This window comes from Muntiacus reevesi, chromosome 18, assembly GCF_963930625.1.
Source record: "Muntiacus reevesi chromosome 18, mMunRee1.1, whole genome shotgun sequence".
NCBI classification, from domain to species: domain Eukaryota; kingdom Metazoa; phylum Chordata; class Mammalia; order Artiodactyla; family Cervidae; genus Muntiacus; species Muntiacus reevesi.
Window position 1 is genome coordinate 949,156 of NC_089266.1, and position 17,738 is coordinate 966,893.

At 44.7% G+C, this 17,738-nt stretch overlaps 1 protein-coding gene across 5 annotated transcripts in view; it reads left to right on the top strand.

Annotated features, from left to right (window-relative positions):
• The window catches only part of CEP112 (centrosomal protein 112), a 306,787-nt gene that overhangs the window by 146,760 nt on the left and 142,289 nt on the right, over positions 1 to 17,738 (top strand). For all 5 annotated transcript variants that reach the window (XM_065908690.1, XM_065908693.1, XM_065908692.1 and 2 more), the window contains one exon: positions 7,133 to 7,315. In XM_065908690.1, the coding sequence (XP_065764762.1) occupies positions 7,133 to 7,315 (183 nt within the window). The remainder of the gene's footprint in view (positions 1 to 7,132; positions 7,316 to 17,738) is intronic.

Consider the following 17,738-nt stretch of genomic DNA (forward strand, 5'->3'; position numbering starts at 1 on the left):
AGACCCGAGCCCCTCTGTGTGGCTCTGGACAACTGCAGGCGGCTCCGAGTCCTTTACCTATACCCCTTTTTATACCTGCCTGCCTTCTCTGCCTGCCATTGAAGTGCAAGGATGACAACTTTCCCTCATCTTGTCTTACTTTTCTGAAGAATGCACAGGCCTTGAGTGTTGTGGGTGTAGCGTTTCACTCTGGAAGGAGATGTACATGCCACTGGTCCCTGCTTCTCAGGCCTGGGTAGGCGACCCCTGGGGTGCGTGAGCGCTGGGGTGGAGGGGCTGACGCCTGCATCTTACAGTGTTGGACTCACTTGATTATTTGGTGGGAAAGCAAAGTGGTTTTACTATTGAGGTAACGTTCATATTAAAACAAACAGAGACTTTTCCTGTTTTGTAAAATGCACAGTTCTCATGAATTTTGTAGGATAAAACAGGGCATTTCAAAGCAACTTGCAGTTTGCAGAGTGTGCTCCAGGCTGAGGCCTCAGATCCCGGGGGGGTACTATTCATCTTCGCCGCTGCAAGGGATGCTTTGGTGGAAAAGTTTTAGAAGCACTTATCTGGTCTAATCCTCACATTTTATAATGAGGGAGCCCGCATCCAGAGGAAATGAATGACTGGTGCCTTCTGGGCCTCAATTTCCTTACTCGGTGCGACTCGCGAGCCCCTCCCACATAGAGAGTCTAGTGCCAGGAACTGTAATGAAGTGAAAAAAGCAGAGTGGTATTTTAAAACATTTCAGCCCAAATGCAGGCATACAGTGTGCAGATGTGGAGAGACAACATCAAACACATGGGATAAACACTCACACAAATATCCTGCGAAGCCCAAGCTTTCATCAAGATTTCCTGTTTCTTTCCTGTATGACCCGTTGGAACAGAAAGACCATTCTAATTGTCTTTTCACAAGCCTCACTCAAGTTGGAAACAAACAACAAGGCAGGCATGCTAGGATTTCCTGAACTGTGGAGATTTTTTTTTGGCAATTCCAGCATTTCATTCTTTAATCTTATATTTTATATCTTCTCTTTTCCCTGCAAAGCCTTTAAAGGGAAATGTAGTTCAACAGATAAACAAGTGGCCAGATTCTCCAGGAAGAATAAATACTTACTGTTGAGGATGATTAGAAACACTGGCCAGCCCAGTCCTTACACGACACCACTGTTTGGAACAAAATGTTTTGGTAGCAAAGACAAGCCAGGAATTGTACAAGATAAGAGCACAACTGGGACATTTGAAGATCAGTTGAGATGTTTGAGAAACAGCATGCACTTCCCAGTTTTTTCTCTGTAAATATTACCTAGGTTTTTTAGGTGATATAACCTGAAAACATGGACCTATTTTGAATCAGACTGTTAGTCTCCACTGGGAAAGGACACAGTGGAAAGTGAGGGTGGAGACAGGGAGGGGGGCCCACACGGCGGGGGGCGGCACCCGTGGGGGGGGCAGGGCTGGGCCTCAGCTGTTGAGGGGAGGGGGCACCAGCACAGAGGTCTGCGATCTGCAGTCAGAAAGCAGGGGTGTTCTGACTGCTGAGGGCTTCCTATGTGCCACAGGAGAGAAGACCATTTGTTGACACTGAAGGCATCACATGGACAGGGGAGCCAAGGCAGGCGGGAGATGGCAGGGCTGCTCTGACAGCAGCTGCTCGCTGAAGTTTCTGTTGGGTTGGTGAGGCCTCAGGTGAGGTTAGTGACCATGGATTTGCAGGTCTCCCTAAAAATTCTTCGAAATGGATTTCTGCGTGGCTTTTTAATTTCTATGTCTAGTATGCCCGTTTTCCAGTCTTATTGCTCACCTTTCATACTCTCTTAACAAAGCCTTTCTTTCTTGGCTTTGCTTTTTTAAGTTTGTGATCATTTTGAGCGTCATTATGATCACTGGACCCCTCGGTGGTGAGGAAGACAAGTGCAGAGCCTGGTCTTTCAGACTCTTCCCTTCCATAACCACCTGATCCAGGCCTGCGGCTGCACTGCGCAGCACAAACGGGTCCTCCAGGTACTTGGCGTCCTGGCGTTCAGGCTGTGAAGTGCTGGGAGCCCAGGCTCGCAGAACCACATTGGCAGTTGGTGAAAAGTACCTAATGCCCCACCTCTTCTTCCCTTTTTCCCCCACCTTTTCTTGGCTTGAAATTGTTATTGTCTAGGTTCATACAAATGGCACCTTTCCCTCGAGTGGGATTGAACGGGGCAAAGATGAATGTGGTTTTTTTCAGTGACCGTCACATGAAGATGATTTATTTTAGGGATGCCTCATCTTAAAGAGGGCTTCCCCGATGGCACAGTAGCAAAAAACTCGCCTGCCAGTGCAAGAGACAAAGGAGACTCAAGTTTGATCCCTGGGTTGGGAAGATCCCCTGGAGGAGGAAATGGCAATCCACTCCAGTATTCTTGCCTGGGGAGTTCCATGGACAGAGGAGCCTGGTGGGGTACAGTCCGTGGGGTCGCAAAGTTTCGAACACAACTGAAGCAAATGAGCGCTCTCTGCACTTGAGTACAATAGAAAAATTATTCTATGATACTAAAAAAAAACGTTTCCTAGGTAGTGAAACGGCTCAGCGGTGATCCCACTCTCCAGGTTCCTTCAGCGTCTAGGCTCAAATCCTGTCCTTCATCACCTAATTCACGTTTACTGAGCAGCCCCTCTTTGCGAACACTGCGCGGTGTTTCAGTGTGGTGGTGTGCACAGCGGCGTCTGCCGTGGTGGTGGGGAGCCCACGGCCCCCCAGCCTGAGGACGAAGTGTGAGGTGAGGCCGTGACTGCTGCTCGGAGATGCAGCAGGACACTGCGTCTGAGTGCAGGGCCCGCTACGCAAGCGTGTCCTTTCATCTTTGATGTTAGATGGGTGAGGCTTTCCGATGAATGTGGAATGGTGCGTGAAGGAGAGAGGGGACTCGGGTTTTCCAGCTGAGCGACCAGGTGAACAAACGGCGGTGACAGACACTGACTCAGAGAGGAAGTGCCCGGACTGAGCTGGGGACGCAGCGACAGTTAGACGTGGGGACCAGAGGGAGGAAGTGGCAAGAATGCCCGAGAGCAGCCCGCAGGGCGGTGGGTGGGTGCAGCGTCCCATGCCGTGTGCAGCTGGGCCACAGGCAGGAGACACGGACCTGAGTCCCCAGCCACGTAGGCGTCGCCAGACAGGAAGCTGGCTGGAGGCCAACAGCTGCCCGCTGCGGTGGCAGGAAGGTCTTCAGCCCCTTGATGAGTCCAGGCCAGCAGCACGGAGGCAGCAGCCCGAGCAGTGCAGGGGACGGAACGGGAGCAGACCCTCTGCCGTCCAGCATCAGGCGGAGGCTTGGGGGACGGCCGCCCCTCCTGCTGCAAGCCCCGGCGGCGGCCGAGCCGGGTCAGGGGAACGTTGTGCTCAGGACGGCCTTCAGGCTCCGGGCTCTCACGTTTGCGTCCACTTGACCCGAGAGCAGAGACAGTTGTGTTGCAGGGCGGCTCTCCCCAGGGCTCCCAGCTGGCAACTCCTCTTCCTCCTTCTGGAGCCAGAGAACAGGGAGGGCGTTCCTTCCCGCCTCCTGCAGCTGCAACTCATCGCACACCAAGGCAGAATGCGGTTTTGTCATCTGGTTACTTTGAGCTCATTTCAGCTAATATTTTGCACTGTAGTTCCTCCTTTTTTACATGTTGGGTGCATTCTGTCATGTCTATAACTTCCTTCTCTGGCTTTAGGATTTTTGACTGAAGGTATATTACTGGGACAGTTGATCTTCTATGCATTGTGTACTGAGAAGTAATGACTTGCTCCATCCCATTTGTATTTTAAAATAAGATTAATTAACAGGTTAATAATGTAAGATTACTAGCAGGTCTTCAGGTAGTATTGGAGAAGAAATTGGCAACCCACTCCAGTATTCTTGCCCGGGAAACCCCATGGACAGAGGAGCCTGGCGGGCTGCAGTCCGTGGGGTCACCGAGAGTTGGACACGAATGAGTGACTGAACAATAACAGGCAGCGTTTGCTCACACTGAGCTTGCTGTAGCACAGCTCCGAGAACTGAGGATTCATACTCAAGACCCTCGGAGGCTCGGCCGGCCAGCCTGCCCAGCCCGGCCTCTCGGGCCTGGCGTGTGCTCCTGCCCCAGGCACTGGTGTGGGGCCCCCGTGGAGGGAGGAGGCCACGGTCAGACTGGCAGGATCCAGTCCGAGGGCGAGGTCCGTGCCTTCAACAGCCTCAGAATCCCGGCCGGAGTGTGCTGGGATGCGTCATGGGTGGAGCACGACCCTTCTTGGTCTCCTGTTTGAAGATTCCTTATGAGTCAACCTTGCAGTTTCTGTGCAACACAGCCGTTTCCTCTCCCAGACCCGGCCCCCTGCTGTTCAGTCCAGGATCACAAAGGACTGGCTACCAGATGACTCGCCAGTGTGCTTTCCTGCCCGGCCAGCTCCAGGCGCACCACTCTGAGCACTGAGGTCTTCAGTGATGGGCCTCCTCCCCCCGGAGCACTGACATGGAGACCTTGCTGAGACTTGTTCCCCCTGCGGATGTCGTCTGCTGTCCCGTCCTCCACACAGTCCCTGCGTGACACCTCCTGGTCACGTGAGCTCCATTACACACAACTGTGGTCAACGACGTGTGCAGTGGCTCCAGGTGAAGGGACACGCTGCTTCAGTTCGCTGTTGATACGTGCACACGTGCAAAGGACATGTGTCTACACTTAGGGGCTGGGCTGAATTTTATCACAATCCACCTTGATGATGGCATTGAACATGGTTATGAATATTATCCTTAAGATGTTCCTGAAACACTAGGGTTTTTCTCCTGGACTCTACTGTTAATCTGGGGAGGACCCCCTTGCCTGAAATTGATGACAGTGAGGAAACCAAAGGGCTTGTGATATCTAGAAGTTGGTCAGGCAGCACTGGATCGAGCAGTCAGGACTGAGCTATTTCACTTGCAAAGGCTCTGCGACCTTGAGGCTTCACTAACCAGCCTCACTGGGCAGCAGGCCCTGACACAAGAGCAAACTGAATGGTTTAGTTTATGAACAGCTATCTTTAGGTTTCAGATGCCATTATCTCTCTTTCATCTGTGCCTGGTTTTGAAAATGAATGAACTGAAATGTGACATGAGCAGGATCCCTGCCCGTCTGTTGGAACTCCTCAGATAACGCAGCGTTTCTGTGCAAGGGCAGTGATCGTCAAGCCTGGAGCGCGGCTGCACCAGTGCTGGTGACCTCGCAGCCAGCCCCGGTCTCATGTCTTTTCTTGGGGGAAAACTTCTGTAGTTCTTCTGCCTTAATCGTACGTCTGTCAGTTACTTTTCCTTAGAGTATCGTAAAATATTTTGCTTTCTATCAATTTTAAATCACACCCATTCTCTTCATTTTTTTTTGAGACTTTTGAGACTCAGATCTGAGTAGAACATTTTAGCTCCTTCTATTTCCTTGTTACATGTTTAAATCTTCTAAAATATATGATTTCATTATTATAATGCTTGATAGTATAATACTGAGCAGGAATAATAATGTGTCCAAGACTATTCTAAAAATATCCCAACTCAATAATTCATATACTTGGCTGCCTGAAAATGATGCAGTAATGTCGATAAAATTTTAAATTCTCTTTTTTGTTGGGATTAACATTGTAATTGTGTGACTCACAGAGTCAGCCATGCACATTTATTTTAAATAATCGTAGAAAACTGTTCCACTTGGCATAGTATATAAGGAGAACACTTATATTTTTATTTATTGCCTATAATGGAATAATATGAAAGAAAAATCTGTCATTTTTAAAAGACATAAATTCGCTAGAATGCATCTGTGTTCTTAGGTGCAAAATAAAAATTTCCATATTATTTTATATGCTATCTTATTCGATATGTGTGTGTATTCGAGAATTAGGACACTTTCTTCTAAATAGTAGAAAAAAATGAATGAGTGGTCAGGAATTGATCGTTGATTTTCCCACTCTCAAAGAAAATCACAAGAATCAAACCGTTTTGAAACCTGCATTTAAAAGCACTTTTAATCTGCGTTTTGTTTCTTAATTTGCAATTAGAGGGCAAGAGTGGTAAGTCTCCAGAGAAAACAGCTCCTGAAGTGTGCAGGCTGCACGCCTAGAGAAATAAAGGCTATAGCTTTAAGATAAGGTGCTCTGGTGACTCGGTGCACGAGACTCGATCGATTTGGAGCAGGCTCCTACTGTTGGCTTTTTTGAAGATGGATTCTCACGCCGAATATAACGCCACATATTCTCGATAACAGCAGTTATTCCCCCTGAAATCCACCAAAACTGAAGAAAAATCCAAGTGACTGCTCCGCGCAGCTGTGTGGCCTGGAGCCACGGGGGAGGCTGGCGCCCTGCAGCCCCATTCAGTACCTGCTTCAAAGGCGGCCTGGCCGGCTGTAGTGTGCGGGCCAGGTAGGGTGCCATTGTGTGCGGCCGAGGATTAGCGTCAAAGCTGTGCGGCCAGGCCCTCGGTCTCCGGCTGCCACTCAGTCCAGCGGGGCGCGGCTCAGGCCGGCCAAGGTCACCGTCCCCAGCGTGGAGTGGACTGGGAAAGCACCCTGAGAATGGCGTGCTTTTTATGAGATCATGGCGCGGGCTGGCGGCGCAGCAGGTGCCCCCTGGAGCACACCACATCTGTTTGTGTTGGTGTCCCGTGGCTGACAACGAGATAATAGAGCTTTGAGATTTATCATTTTATTTTAAGAAAGACAACTGTATATGCAATAATCCAGATGCGTATTTAGCTTCGATCTTTTATTTGAAAACCATAAAGAAAACAGACCGATTTAATTGCTGCTTTTTACGTGTATGTATTTAAGCAAAAAAGCAAAGCGTACTGACTATTAACCATTTACAACCGTTGCTGGTCAGTGATACCCAAATTCTTGGGGAGGAGATACCTAGCATTCGACATAATTTTTTTTTCAATATTCAGGCATTTGTGTCAACAGCTTGCAGAAGGATTTACTGAATATTCCCAACCGTCTTGAATATTGGGAGATTTAGATAAAATCCACCCCCACACCCAATGAGAGTATTTTAAGGGTGAGGTAATGATGACGCAAAAAATAAAATTTTCAACTTGGGCAAATGAGAGAAAAATTAAGCTGTCCATGAGTTGTCATGACGACAAGGATGTTCTGTTGATGAACTGTCCTCATTGTCCAATCAGATAGTAGAGCTGAAGCTGGAGCATGAACAGGAGAAGACGCACCTATTACAGCAGCATAACGCGGAGACGGAGAGCCTAGTCCGAGACCACGAACGGAAAGTCGGAGACCTGGAGAGCCAGCTCCGCGCTGCCAACATGGAGCACGAAAATCAAATCCAGGAGTTCAAGAAACGAGACTCACAGGTAATTACCCATGGTGTTTGATGAAACGGGCGTCCATTTCTAAACAGTCATCAGCGTCTCATGTTTTCTTCTTATTCTTGTTGGTGCACGCTATCTGATCATTTGCAAAACTGACATATAAATGTGATTTTTTGTTGTTTTCTCCCTACCCCCCTTTTTGGGGGGATGAATAAGGCTTTAACTACAGAAACCACAGGTAGCCAGATTAAAAATCCCATGGCGCGCTATAACTTGGCCCCTTTTTTATAATCTTGTCTCAGTTCCTTTCATGATGGATTTTTTTTTTAAGATATCTGCCCCTTACCCCTCCCCTCAGCCTTAGCAAATCCCTAGGAAATGTTATCAGCCTCACTCCTTTTTGTTTTAATCTCTGTAGGTAATCAAGCAGCTGTTTTAATATTTGCTTTTCCTTCCTAGTGTTGCTTTTTTCCTTTAGACTCTATATTTGATTAGATTACTGAGATGATAATTGATAAAAATGCCTCCAGAGAAGGGCTGTTTCCCACCAGGTCTGTCGCTTGCTCCTACATGCGCATGCACACGCCTCCCAGCCTCATCTCTGTAGTCCCTGTTGGAAGCCATTTGGCAGAATAACCCCCAGCTGTGGTAGCATTTGACTCTTCAAACTTATGGATGAAATGTGCACTGTCAGCATGGAAAATTATCTTTATAAATTTCAGATGAAAAAAAAATCTTATTGGGTGTGTTTCTTTGTGGTAGGACACACTCTTTAGGGTATATATAATCAAAGGCCTTTAGTGTGTCCTCTTGGGGAGGTCGCTGTGAAATTTCATTAAAGAAAAATTGAAGAGCAATTGGTAACAATAAAAAGATAATTTTCTCTTCTAACAAGACCATATCATCCACAAGGTCTAAATACCCCTTTCTCATTGAAATCTCACCATATCATACACACCCCTCACAAGCTTCTCCTCAGATACATTCCTCCCCAAATAATATAATTTTTAAGCAAACGAGATAGACCTATTTGTTATAAGACGTGTTTAAACTATTTTATAATTATCTGAAAGTACAAATTCTACTGATTAAGTAAGGTGTGGATCTCGAGTCAGGGCGGGAGGCGGGAGGCAAAGAATAGGAGCTGTTGGTCGCTTTGATTTGACCTTGAGTTGTCTTTTACTTTCGGATAACGATGGAGGCAATGTGAATATACTTGGCACAGGCTTTTTTTTTTTTTTTTGGTCAATAATATGGATTTCTAGGAAAATTACGTGAATTTGTTTTGTCGGCTTTGTTAACTAAGAGGTAGTCATTGTAGCAGCCATGGGACCAGCATAGGCAGGTGGTTCCTGTGAAATCAACGTGTGCTGTGTTTCTGCCACCGACTTCATTAGAGCCTTCATAAGATACATGCTGGTCTTTTGAGGGTCGGTCATGCAGTTTATTAAGGATGTTTTCACACTTACAGTCTCCTTCAAGATGATGTGAAGCCTTACCATTGTCTCTTTGAGAAGGTATTTGATTTCTGAGCCAGTGTAGGGTCTGTTTGCATGGTAGAATAATTGATACACTAAAAAACATTAATTTATCCAACTTCTAACTATTTTCGTGGTGTTTTAGAAAGCTGACACAAACAGGCCAAATTTAGAGGGAATCTTTGTGGTTTTGCGTATGTCGGGTCTACCATGTGTAGGGTGCGGTTCATTCAATGACAACAAAAGGGAGATTTTGGAATCGTTAGATATACAATTAAGCCATGGGGAGAGTATAATAATGTCATCAGTTGAATTTCTTCTAATTGAAGTATTAATCTGACCTCCTCAAACACTGTAACATATGACTGTATTTCTCACATTTTCTGTCTTTCTTGGAATAATTGGAATTGCTGTCCCAGGAATTCGAGGGAGCAATGGAAACTTAGGCTAAATGCATTCTGGATCAAAATGAAAAATGATTTTCTGCAGAAGCTATACTAAATTGTTTTTAGAGAACATATTTTTTAAAAAGCTCTTGTCAATAAGCTATATTTTTTTTTTTACCACCCCCACCCCTGCCTCAATAAGCTATATTTTAAAAAATCTAATCACATATACCAAAATGCTAACAACTTGTATTCATTTTTGGCTATTTATTGGGGCTATTAATTCAGTCTCCTCAGGTAAGTCCTAAATTTTCCAACTATATCTTTTCATGATTGTGGTCTAAATAATCTAATGTATAATACCTTTTAGGTTCTGAATTACATTTATAAATTTCAAAAAAAGCCCAAAGTGACATATGTTTTTAAGAAATAGCAGCTGCCTTTTAAAAATGGCCGCTTTGTGGTTTGATGCGGGAGCCGCAGGCCTGCTGTGGACGCGGCGGTGCGGTGTTCTGTCTGAGGCCGGGGAGGCGCTGGATGCTCGGTTCAGGTCGGCAGCTGTGGAGGCCATTTTGTAAAAAGGCCCAGTGGGAACCTTGACCGAGAGAGCTCCGGGGGATTATCTGTTTGGGGCATGCGGCTTTGTTGGCTGCTTTTCATCCATCAGATTCTTGAGTGCAGGCAATGTGTTAAAAAATCCACTTTTGGCTCCTTTTGACCATGTGATACGTTGTGTACTAATAAGAAAACCAGTGTTACAAAGTACAGACATCTGCCTCCAGGTGAACCATGACAACCCGGAGCTCCTCTCAGTGAAGGTGCTGTATAGTTATTGTAAGTGCGTCGTTATTCTAGCAATTTCTGTTTTATAGAGAAACGACAAGATACAGTAATACCATTAAGGACAGTTAACCATTTCTCATTTTATTTGGTGCATTGAGCTAATTAGTCTATGCATATATTTTTTATCATAATTCCTTGGTTTTCAGTGATGGGCTAGTTTACGTTGTGATACTTACATTTGCTAAAATGCACATTGTATTCCCCCTTCGTATAAGATGTTCAGTCTGGTATGTCCCTGAGGGACATCAGTAGATGTCAAGACAAACAGAAATTCACAACCTCATTGGCAAATATTTCTCACTTGCCAGATCCCACTTATTGAAGGTCCTCTGGTGAGTGATTTGCTTGATTCCATCCTATTTTTTAATATAAAGGTGATACATCGTTTTGTTGCGATCATCTTAGGAAACCTTTCTCTGATGTGGTAGTCCTCATGTAATTCTTGTTTTGCCTTTGAACTGCAGTGTAATAAAAGAATTTCTGCAGTTTGCCCCTTGAAATTGAGGAAAAGCAGGACATAGATTCCTTGATCCCTTGGCGTGCTTTTAGTACCCGGAACCACTCAAGGATTGCTTGATCTCTGAGGTCTGCTGCCTAAGTGAACGGTATACGTGAGCCCCACAGAGACCGTCCCAGAGTGGCTTCGTGGTCCGCCCAGGGGCTGTCACCGTCTGGGGACAGCTGCTGAGGCGCAGACGTGAGAGGGGCGTGGGTGACACAGAGGCTGCTGGGTGCCTCCACGTGTAGACCGCAGAGCAGTCATCATGAAGCGGCTCTAGCCTGGCCCCGGCATGCTGCTGTCTTTCTCGACTCCCTGAACTGAGAACCGTGGTTGTAAGAGGAACAGTTTTGCGTAAAAGACGGAACGTCTGGATTTTGCCGTATTGACTTAGTAAGTGGCTATGTGCTATTGCTAATTCTAAAATGTGCGGGTTTTAGATCTCCTCTTCTTTCTCTCTTCTGCTTTAAAAAGTTTTCCGAAAAAGATATTTATAATAGACAATTTTAACAATTATATCTTAATAATTCCTTGGTTTTCAGCGATGGGCTACTTTATGTTGTGATACTTACATTTGCTAAAATGCAGTCTTCCCCCCTTGTTTAAGATGTTCAGTCTGGTATGTCCCTGAGGGTGTAACATGTTAGAAAAAGAAAAGACCTTCAGATCAGTAGATGTCATTTATAAACGGGCTGCATGTGTGCAGTGGATTCAGCACAGGCTATTATTCTTCAAAGATTACTCTAAGGGTGACTTTAACAGTGTGTGTGTTGTGAGCATTATTGTTGCACCTGTATGGGGTCTCTGGGCTTTGAGGGTGCTGGCACTTTTTCTATTGAAAACATTTGATTTTAATTTCTTTGTATTCCAAGCACTTTTAAAAAGGATTTGAGGCAGCATTTTATGATAAACACATACTTATACAGGTGAAATATAGCTGAAAATAATAATTAAGCAATGAATGATATTAACCACATCAGAAAATCCATACTTTTAAAGAACATGCTCCAGCTAAGTACAAGTTTTAGCTCAGAGCTTGCCTGGAAGCTGAAACGAAGAGTAAAACATGATGAATCGTGCAAGCCTAAGGATCTAATGTAAGAGGTCATACCAGTTCATTATTTTCTAGCTCTCAGTTCTGAGAGGAATTTAAGATACAGGGCTTAATATGAAAGGTACTGACTAGTGTAACTGATGATGCTCTGTAGGTGTTAAAACATTTGGGAAAAAAACCCAGTGGGAAAAACGTAATTAGCAGATTTATTTTAATGTACCAAATTTTCATTTTAATTTATGGATAATGTCATTATCCTCAACATCAAAAAACACAGCTGCTTTGAGAGATCCAATTTTGTAGATATTATGAATCATAAGAAAGCATATTTTAAGTCACAAGCTTAAAAATTTCTATACTGTCACTACGTGACTATTCCAGAAACCCTTATAAAAGATCGCTAGGGTGCTAAAATTAGAAACTTGGCTGAGATTGAAAGTTCTGTGAAAGTCAATGCCCTAATGTTAGTTTCCGGGTGCTGCTCTCTTCCTTACGTCTGATTCTCTTGCCCTCTGAGTGGATGCTGTGGAATACTGCAACAAATAGTAAATCAAATGGTAGTGTGGTCCGGGAGCCCAGGATATTTGTACCTGCACTAAAGTGGTTCACTCCCTGCCTGCATAGCCAAAGTCGTGTTTCATCATCAGTATTTTTTCACTGATATCATCTGCTTTGTTTCGGGGTAGTAGTTATTTTTGTTTCTTTGGGTCAGGCTGGACTCTGGACTGGTTGTTTGGATAAACCGAATTATGTCAACCATCCCCCCCCACCCCTGTAACGAGGCTGTGGCTGCTCGTGCTCCCCCGCTTCTGTGCTCCCCTCTTCTCCTCAGGTATGTGCAGTCACCTCAAGGGGGCCCAGGGCTCAGCGTGCACGCCCACACATAGTGCTGGTCCCTGATACACGCACCGGATGTGTCGGGGTAGGGGCGGGGCACTCTGAGCTTAATCGTGTACCAAGTGTGCTCTGCTGCGGTGGACGGCATGCTCAGTGCCAGGCATCAGAGGCGTTGGAGGGAAAACATTTTTAACGATTCTCTTCATTTTGCAAAAAGAAAAGACTTTTTTTTTTTTAGTAGACTTGGGGTAAAACCACGTGCTAAAATTTTCCATTTTTTTTTTACATGAAGTTATATAGTACTATTGAAATGCTTTATTTAAGATAGCCGAGGAACTTTTGGTGCTTGTTTAAAATATAAATAGAGATTTTCCCAACTAAACCATGTTTAAAAGCCTGTGGGGGATATATTCTTTTTCTGACGCCAAAAACTCAGGTTATTAAGAATTTTCCAAATAGGGCAAAGGTCCTTCTTATATTCGGAAACAGTTGCATTGACGCGAAGATCTCGTTTTATTAATGTCCAGTGGTGAGGAGCCTAAGAGTGCTGCCTGTGGACTAATAAGATCTTTGCACTAATGTATTATTGTGTATGTTACCATGTGTAAGAATACTATTTCTTAGGTGCTTAATTAGGAGAAAATAGGGAAAGATGCCATTTCAAGTAAAGCTACATTTTTGGTAGATCACCAGCTTTCTTTTTCATAAGAATTCTAAAATTCTGTAATTATTTTCATCTTAAAGCACAAAAGTAGCATATATACCTATAATTAAACTATATAAATCATTCAACTTGGTTTTCATTGTGGAGAAAATTATATTAAGCTTAAAAAACAAAGACAGGTTGAGACAAGGAAAGTGATTTCTCTAAGAATGATCCATTTATCATAGTTACACAGTGTATCTTCAATCCTGTGCATATTTTTAAAAATGTGGCAGTTACCATGGAAACCACATTCCATGGCATGTGGTCCACTGTTAGATAAAGAATATTCCTTTTCAAGACAAACCTTCCAAATAACAACATGTAAAGTATTTTCTTTGCATTAATGACTTTATATCTTCAACAATGGTTGCTTTAAAAAAAATCTGTCCTTTGTTCTCATTATACTTACTGTATTTTTAAAGAAATATATAAATTGTTCCTGAAGAATAGTAATTAAATGCTAGAGATATCTGCAATGGGAGATCTAAGGTGATCGCTCTGTGGTGATGAAGGTGGGCGGTTTCATGGGAGCACAGTCTGTACTCGTGGCGTGTTCCAACAGACGGAATCTTAGGAGCTCACCGAGTGTCTACATCTCAGATTAAGTCATCTGAAGAGATGGCTGCAGCCAGTTATTTTCATTTTATACGTAAAGAACCTGTGTGGTTCCAAGGTCATTATCTTGCCCAAGGTCACAGAATTAGCAAACCAGAACTTCTTGACCTTAATTCAGTGCTCGCTCTTCATCTCACAGCCTCTTCCGAGGTAGGTTTTAGATTTCTGGAGAGGCTTGGATGTGGAGAAAGGAAGAGTCGTGTGACTACACCAGGCGTAGCAGACACTGGGACCTTGGTTTCCGGGCGGAGACCCGCATCTCCATTTGCATTTCTCTCAGTGATTTGCTAGACTTGACCGGCTGCAGAGTTGTAACTAGTCCGCCTACCTCCTGGAACAACACTGAATCTACGCTCGTGTGCGTTTTAACAGAAGCCTTATCAACAAATACCCATCGTGTGCTTCCTGTGCGCCAAGCTCCCTCCTTGGTCCCTCCCGCTGCTTTATCTCGTTCGGTCCTCCAGCCCCCCACGAGGGTTAGATTTCCTATTTGGAAGTGGTTTTGACCTTCTCACCTGGGTCAGAAAATGTATTTCCCTTCCCTGATGAGGGCAGACTCTGAAGGCACAGTGAGTTGCCCAAGCCACCAGGCCTGGTAGTGTCGCTGGGCTCACAGCCAGGGCCCCTGCCCACTCACTGCTGTGGAGGAGCTCGCTGTCTCTGAGCTCCATTTATCCTGCTTACCTTCCACTGTGTTTTCAAATTTGGGTCGTTAGTATGTTGCAGGATTTAAAGCACTGATTCCAGGTCGGGTCTTGGCCAGTGGTTTCAGTCTTTCTCCAAAGTCACAGCCATGGCCACGTCTCTTGTCAGAGACAAGTACAACTCTGAAGAGATGTGCATTTCTTAGCATTTTATTTGGAATAGAAATCCTTCCCACAAATTTTAGAACTTGTAGGATGGAAAAATGAGTATGTTTTTGAAATGGGTTCACTTTTGGTTTCCACATTATTACTGCAGTAAGAAGGTATGTCCAGTGTAAGAATCCAGTAGGCTTGCATCTCAATCCTTATAAAAAGCTGCCTAGGAGTTCACATCTAATTCTGGCAAAATACGGTTGGTTGTGAATGGTTTATTATAGATAAATGTCTGTTATATGCACATACTAATTTGAAATATCAGATATGATTTATACCTTTCAGTAGAGTGGCTTTTTAAATCTCAAAGCCTTCAATGTTAGCATTTTTTCCATAAAGGAATCCATGTAAGGATTCTGTTACATGGCAGCAGCTAGTCAAAGCCTTCTAAGAAATGAGGTCGAGGTGGTTTAGGAAGTTCAAATTTCCTGATAGAACTACAAGGAGCAATTAGAAAGCATGTTTTGTTTAGAAATCTTCAAAAGCAATTTATGTTGATGCAGTTTGAGCTGAATTCTAGAGTAACTTTGGTCAAAATGAAAAGTTTTCAGAGTTTTTTTTTTTAAACACATAAAATACTCCAGCAATAAAGGCTATTCCACACTGGGAAATTCGTTCCCGTTGGGTTATTTTTAGGGCGCTGCCCTTCCCTCTGCTCACCTCCGTGTGAGTGAAATCACTGTGGGGCAGTGGGTGAGTCGCTCTGCTTCCTTGAGGTTTCAGAAAAGCCATTCTTGGGTTTCTGACCCAGTTCTCTAAGAGACATCCCTGATGTCTTCGCTGGTATATCTGAGGTAATTTTTTGTGATGGAGAGGATGGAGGCGGAGTGCAGGAAATGACTGGCTAGATGGTGATGTCATCACACGTTCAGAGAGCTGCAGACTGAAGCTCACTGCGCCGTCGCGGTGTCCCCGGTCAGGACTGATGGGAACAGCTCCTGGTCGCGTGACGCAGAGGCTGTTTAACGCCTGAGCATTTTCCCTGAGAGAAAGAACAGATATTTCTGCTGGGGAGACTGTACACTCCTGTTTGAGGAAGCAAGCATTACATGAAAATAATAGCCTATTTTCAAATTTCTTTAGTATTTATGGAAAGGAAACCTTTGAAAAATATTGTCATTAGAAGGAAACTTTAGGATAATAAAAATTGGTTTCATTGAGACCTAACTGGTGGATTAATGTGGAACTTGATGCAATATTTTTCCATCGAAACAAGTATTAAAATTTAGTGAAAATTATTTTTCGTCACTTGTTCTAGCAATTATTTTAAGCTGTTACCTGACCTCTCGAGTACTTTTGGATATTTATATCCTAAGATATTGGGGAAAGACCCCAAGAAATCATAAAGAAACAGTACACAGACCTGCAGAGTTTGAAAATGTGTGTTATTTTTCCCTTTCATTTGGATTTGTTTTTCCTTGGGTGTGAAGTCAAAGCCTGAAGGTAATATTTGAGAATGAGTTAATGGTGTCCTCAGAGAATGAAGTTTGCTGAAGTATGTGGCCTGGACCTGGGGTCTCTTTCCTTGTTAGTGGGGGCAGCTGCTGCAGTGGTTTCAGGGCGTGTGTGTGTGTGTGTGTGTGTGTGTGTGTGTGTCCCACTGACATTATTACTCTGTGGTACAGAGGAGCTGTCAGTGAACACAGACAGTGGTCCAGCCAGGCCTAGCATCTTAAAACAAGGCAATTTTCCAGTAAGGACTTAAAAGTTGTAGGTCTCAAAAAGGTTAAAATTAAACTGATGATTCATTCATCTTAAGCTTGCTCCATAAGTCAGTATTTATTAATGAAGCAAACCCCAGAGCCCTAGGGTCAAGTGGGACCTTATTTACTTTGTTATTTGCAAAGATGTCATTTAACACACAGAACGCATGTGTTCACCAAATGCTTCCTGATTTTTGTCATGTAAACGTTGTTCTCCCTTTTGGGGCACATTTCACAACAGATCGAGATAAAGTGACACTGGCGTGTGCACAGAGTGAAGGAAACTTGGGGGTAGAAAACATTGGTTCTTTGTTTACTCAGAAATTACTGCCAAAGCTGGTGTTAGAGAAAAGGCCTGAGCTCCAGGGGTGTGGCGTGTCCCAGCCCCTTGAAGCCAGTCGTGCTGGTTCAGGCTTTGAGAAGTGAGGGGATGGGCTCGGGCACGTTCACCTCTCCATCTCGTTCAGTGACATGCAGCAGACATCGTAGTCTATTGCCATCACGTTGGTGCTCCTTAGAAGAACACACAAGCAAATGTGAAACAGCCAGCCAGTGGGCATTTGCTGTGTGACCCAGGGAGCGCACGCTGGCGCTCTGTCGCCGTGCAGGGGGACAGGATGCGCTGGGAGGTGGGAAGGACGCTCCGGAGGAGGGCACATGTGTATGAGTGTGCTCAGTCGCTCCGTCATGTCCAACTCTCTGCAACCCCTGGACTGGAGCCCGCCAGGCTCCTCTGTCCATGGGGTTCTCCAGCCAAGAGTACTGGAGTGGGTTGCCATGCCCTCTTCCAGGGCATCTTCCCACGCCAGGGATGGAACCCAGGTCTCCTGCACTGCAGGCGGATTCTCTACCAGCTGAGCCCCCTGGGAAGCCTGGACACGTGTGTACCTGTGGCTGATTCATGTTGATGTATGGCAGAAACCAGCAGTGTTGTAAAGCAGTTATCCTTCAACTAAAATCAGGAAAAAAGTCACTTCAGAAACAGGAATGGTGGAGTAAATCCTCTCATGGAAATCATTGTTGTTGACTGTCCTGATTGCTTTTTGAAATCTCATTGTTCGATGTTGATGCTGACAAAATGGAACCCTGTGACTTGAACACTTGTAATTGTGACACTTGGATATTATATAAATCAAGTTAACTTCCACATATGTTTTCCTGTCTGTCAAAATTAGGCAGAATTATGTATATGGAATTTCCTTATGACTTCACCTTGACTCATTTCCTATGGAAAGGCCTTTTGAGTGCAGTTCTGTGCAGGCCTCGGGGATGGGGTGGACACTTGAGGAGGGCTTGCCACATGAACGTTGCCCGTTTATGTTGTGATTGGAAGACAAGCACGTCTACCATGTGATTGGAGGACAAGCGGACGATTTTGGGCAGTAGGTGACGTGATCTGGCCCCTGCTTCTGAAAGGCCACGGCGGCTGTTGTGGAGAGTCCTGCGTGTCTGTGCCGCATGCACTTGAGTCAGGAGGATGTGCTGGC